This window comes from Vicia villosa, linkage group LG1 (genome assembly GCF_029867415.1).
Source record: "Vicia villosa cultivar HV-30 ecotype Madison, WI linkage group LG1, Vvil1.0, whole genome shotgun sequence".
NCBI lineage: Eukaryota > Viridiplantae > Streptophyta > Magnoliopsida > Fabales > Fabaceae > Vicia > Vicia villosa.
Window position 1 is genome coordinate 129,223,257 of NC_081180.1, and position 5,624 is coordinate 129,228,880.

The following is a 5,624-nucleotide window of genomic DNA, read 5'->3' on the forward strand; positions in this document are numbered from 1 at the left end:
TGAACCACACATGTCAACATAACTCAACAATTTTCCTCTTCATAAGGCACTCAACATAAACTCAGCATAAAAATATAATTTATATAATTTCTCAACAATGCTCATCAACAGGGTCAAAATAGCATCGCACAACCATTAACATTCAATAAGGCATACTCATAACACAACAAAACTCACAATTAATTTAACAACTTTTACTTATAGGTTAAGAGTCACTAGGCATATTCTAACCTTAACTCAATTACCCCTGAACTCAACTCTGAACATATGAGATGACTTAAACTCAACTCATTTAATTCAATACAATGCTTAACATATCAAATTCACCTCTCAACATATCAAATAACTCTAAACTCAACTCATTTCACGTACTAACAACTTTTCTTTCATTCCCCTCTATTTAAAAGAAAACATAATTCTCTTTTTCATTTAGTTAATTCTAAAAACTCCTCTCAATTCTCTATAATTCCACCTATTTTCTTATGTTTTTACTAAATATCTATTTTTATACACTAATTTTAATACCATAAAAGTCTACCCAAATTCACCCACTTAAATAATTAAATTAAAAACATCTCATAACTCTATTAAAAATAAAATTTTAAAAATCGGAGTGTTACAACCTCCTACTGGTATGACTAACTAGTAGCGGGCGTAAATAATAACACTTTTTTAGATAGCTTCATGAGTTTGGTAAATCCATATGGGGAGGTATATACCGGGTTATCTCAGATATCCCACATTGCCCATGATGGATTTGCATAGATTTTATTAATTTGTTCATTATTTATTGTTGGTGACATTATTTTGGGTTTGTAATGAATTATTTCTATATTATTGACATTTTATCTTAACATTTAATTAGATTAAAATTAACATTACATCATTGCGGGATTAACATAACTTAACAACAACATTGATTAACATAACTTAACAAGAAAATAACATGAATAAAACTTAAATATTATTAAATGATTCAAGACGTTTCAACATTTTAATAATATTGTCGACATATCTGGCAACTGTTGCATCCATCTCGATCAGACCATTTGTTTTGTATTGGTGATATATGACCCACATAAATTTCAAATCTTCATCTGTCTTCAGTTCAAACTTACTGAACCTAATCTTCCATTCATTATCAATCAATGATAAGCAATACTCGATCTTAACCACCTTCCCGTTGTTGGTGTGATGCAAAAGATTATCTAGTTTGGATTTCCTAAATTAAAAAGGGGTGTACTTTGTGAGCCTAAAATCAAAAGGAGGATTTACGTCGTTGAAGTACACAAATGAGAGATATCAAAATTGAGACATTGTGAGATATTTTTGTTAACAACATATATGACATATTTAATCAAGTTTTAAATTACTATAGACCATACAAAACCATCGGTGCAACCACAATCCTATAAAAGTGTCGACAAAATCTCAATTGTTCAACATTTACACTACCATATTTTTAGGGGTTTGGGGAAATATCAAGTATACCGAATTTGTTGAAAAAATCGATAAAGTTTTATACACATTGTATTTTTTGAAAATGCCGATAAAAATGCATATCCGATTTTTTGTATGAGCTACCAATTTTTTTTGTAACATGTGGTTAGTAAAAAAGTAAGAAAAATATTTTTGGTATTACGAAACTATGTGGAGGTGTTATGTATAATTTTTGGGGTGTCAGTTTAAATCCTCTTTATATCGTCATAATAAATAAGCCCATAAGAAAATGAGGCCCATAGCTAACATTAGCCCAGTATTTATAGTTTGGTTGGACCCACTTGAAGTAAAGAAAAATCTAGAGTCAATAGAATCAATTAATCGAGCAACGAAAACGAAACCCCTAACCTAAACCAAACGCGATTTTTGTTCCCAATTCGATCAAACGTTGCAGTTCATCGATTCTCAATTCGTTCCAATTCCATGACGACACCATCTTCTTCCTCATCCTCTCAACCTCCATACGCATATTCCAACGCTCCTTACTTTCCCGTTCCCTTTCACCTTCAACAACCCGCAACCACCACTCACTACGCCGCACCGTACGTTGCCGCCCCTACCGTGCAGCTTCCTCCGCCACCAGTAGTTGGTCCCGTTCCCCCTCCGTCTGCTTACTCCGTGCCGCAGTATCAGGTAGATTTTGGAGATTATTCTAATTATTAAAATTGAATTTGGTATTAATTTGATCTACCGCTTTGTTTGATTGAACAGGCACAGCAGTTATTTGAGAGGGATGCGCAAATAATTACGCCGGAGGCTCTTGAGAATGTGAAGGCAGCGATTGCGAGTAGCGATGTTGAGCATAAAGCTGAGACGAAAAAGAAAGCTGTTCCTAGGAAAGCTGCTGGACAAGCTTGGGAGGATCCTATACTTGCAGAGTGGCCTGAAGGTATTGTATGATGCTGTTTTTGTTATTTCTATTTGTTGATTAATTGTAATTTTAATGTATATTGGAAGTTTGGTCATGAGATGTAATCTGTTAATCACCGATTCGGATTTGCTGAAGTGATTTGGATTGTGTCTGTGTTTTGTGGTTTTCTTCCTGAGCCTATATGGAAATTGGGCTCCTGGTTTTGAATATGCCTAGTGAGTTACTTATTATGAATTTATGATACTTGGGAGCTGAGGTTTTTAACTTGTGTGGACTGTGTCACTGTGAGTTTATGGTAGCAATCATGATATGTTCAAATATCAAATGCTGGGTAGAAATATAGTTTATAATCGCAATGGTCAATGTCAGTATGTTAATTTGTTAATGCCAGAGGTGGGAATCAAACCCGAGTCTACCCTTATCACTCCACTTCCTTTATCCTCCACCCCTGCTACCAAGCCAACCTTATATCCGTTGATGAGGAACAAGACATTGCAACACATTTTATTTATCATAGTGATCTTTTATGTAGATTTATTTAATAGAAATTCACATGTTATTTATCTTAGCAATCTTGTGTAGATTTACTTAATACAAATTTACATGTTATTTGTCATAGCGATCTTTTATGTAGATTTACTTAATACAATTTTTTTGTCGAGGAATACCTTAAGAAATTAAAGTTGTTGGTGTAGGGACCTGAAGTATTATTTACCAGTCCTGTTTTTCTTGTTTATGGTCTATATATAGTGCTTTGGAAGTTGGCTCTCTTCTATTTTTATTTCATCTCTCTTCATGACTTTTCATTATCATTTTCTTGCAACTCTTACACTTGGTGTTTAACAATTTCCTTGGTCTTCTCTTATTCTTATGATGAACACGATTCATTTGGTGATGGATTGTTTTTTTAGGAGTTGCTACTAAGTTTTTTATGCAGATATGTAGTATCCCATGTTCTCTATGTGACATTTACCAAAGATAGATAATTATTCATGGACTGATTTATCTTTACTGCTTTGTATAATCAGATGATTACCGACTCTTCTGTGGTGATCTTGGTAATGAAGTCAATGACGATGTTCTTTCGAAGGCATTCACAAGATTCCCTTCCTTTAACATGGCAAGAGTAAGTGGACATCTTATCTAACTGAAATTCTTATACTTTTAGTAATGGTTGGTTTAGTTTTAGCACTTTGTATTTCCTTCTCAGATTTTTGTTTGAAGAGACAGAGTTGTTAATGATTTGTGTATCTTAAGGTAGGTCTTGCTTCATAATTTTCTTTTTATCAGGCATTTTGTATGATTAAATTGATGCATTATTTTGTCATCTCAGGGTTTCCTTCATAATTTTCTTTTTTATCAGGAATTCTGTATGATTAAATTGATGCGTTACTTTGTCATCTCAGGGTTTCCTTCATATTTGATCATGGTTCACAAATCAGGGGCACTCAAAATTATTAAATGGTGACATAGTCTAACGTGCTTAAATTTAAATGCTTGATTTGTTTTAAATTAGTGCTGTGTCTATTGTTTGTTTTGTTTTGTTATGGGATCTCCAAAGTCAGTTAGAGTCGGGTTTAGTTTGTCCTCTGTATTTAATTTACATATTTTGCTCTCTGCTATCTAACCTTGTGTTTATTATTTGCTAATATGTTTGTGTTGCATGTGTTTTCTTTGTAATTAGCTGTGATTAAGGTATCTTTGATCTTGTCTAGGTTGTTAGAGATAAGCGAACTGGAAAAACAAAGGGCTATGGGTTTATAAGCTTTGCCAACCCTGCTGACCTTGCTGCTGCTCTTAAAGAAATGAATGGTCAGTAATTTGCAGATTTCTTTGAACATCTTTTCTCTCATTATGTCGTGTGTATGCTGCTGCTTTCTTTGCATACAAACACCTCATATAAGAGTCAAATATTGAAGGAAAATTAGGAGTTATATGGTCTATTTTTTTTATATTATCCATGGGACATTATGCAGTTATTGATCTAAATAACTTATCTAGTTGGAAGATGCTCTGGGTATTGTTGTGGATGTAGGTAGAAATGATTGTGACAAATGCAATTAAGTACCCTGATTTTGATATATTGCTTTCAGGTAAATATGTCGGAAACCGGCCAATAAAACTACGCAAGAGTAAGTGGAGGGAGAGAACTGATTATGATGCACTGGAGAAACAGAAGGTAGCAATTTACTGTCAATGATTTGAAATTTGTTAATGTATTTTCTTATATTTCCAACTTAAATAATTTGTTGTTTGCATTGCAGAACCATATTCAGAAGAAACCAAAAATGTCAAGGAAGAGTATCCTTCACAAGTGAAAATAGGCCAGAATCTGTATAATTTGGGTTATCAAATAGAACATTGTATTCAAATGATCCGTTTTTTTCATCTGAAATGTAGTTCCAATGTAACAAATTGAAGGTTTACCTCTGGATCTTCTTTCCCCAGAATGTGCAATTTAAAGATCATGTCTAAACCTTTCTTTAAGTTATGCCTGAGGCTACTCAATATATTGACAAACTATTTTGTATATACTGGTGACTTGTTGATTTATTTTGCTCTTCCATATGTCATGATGAGTAGTATTTCGTTATCTTTGGTCTGAGGCACAATATAGGCATGAAAAGATATTTGAATATAGGCATGAAAAGAAAAAGTTGTCCCTTTTCAGTGACCCTACCTCACTCTCAGCTAAAGTTAAAGGAAGAGGAACTATTGAATTTATGAAAACAACCATCATTCAGATGGAGAGAGGGAAACAAGTTACTACCATTAAAATCATATTTTTTGAAAGCTCATTCCTTGTTTTTATCAAGTGATCTTCAAAAATAGAGCCAGACTAACCGTGTTGTGTCATTTTCACTGATAACAATGGAGATGGGGTGGGGACGGTTATTCTTTAACTCGTCTATTAAAAAATGTTGCTAGTGGATGTTTACACATTTACCTGGGAAAAATAATGCTCTAAAATGTTTATTCTTCTATTTTTTTTTTTTGTTAATAATAATGAAGTAAAGATAAAATGATACTCAAATAATATAGATAATCGATTTCATGGACTTTTCTATTGTGTCTCAATGTAAGTTATGAAAAACTGTGGAGGAACCTCCCCAGATAAGAAATATTTCAGTGGAACCACAAGTCCACAACCATTCCTTTTTTTCTAAAAACATGCAAGAGAAATTCTTATTCCACCCCATATTGTTCTAGTCCATCACTTGAAATTCCACAAATGTCATTTAAAATTGGAAGT

The 5,624-nt window shown here is 33.2% G+C and overlaps 1 protein-coding gene across 1 annotated transcript; it reads left to right on the forward strand.

The window, feature by feature from the left end:
- Window positions 1-1,786: 1,786 nt before the first annotated feature.
- On the forward strand, window positions 1,787-4,924 carry LOC131644181 (uncharacterized). The gene is made up of 6 exons (XM_058914608.1): window positions 1,787-2,133; window positions 2,212-2,389; window positions 3,400-3,497; window positions 4,087-4,183; window positions 4,465-4,550; window positions 4,636-4,924. The coding sequence occupies exons 1-6, from the start codon at window positions 1,924-1,926 to the stop codon at window positions 4,687-4,689; spliced, it is 723 nt and encodes a 240-aa protein (XP_058770591.1). The 5' UTR covers window positions 1,787-1,923; the 3' UTR covers window positions 4,690-4,924.
- Window positions 4,925-5,624: the final 700 nt, after the last annotated feature.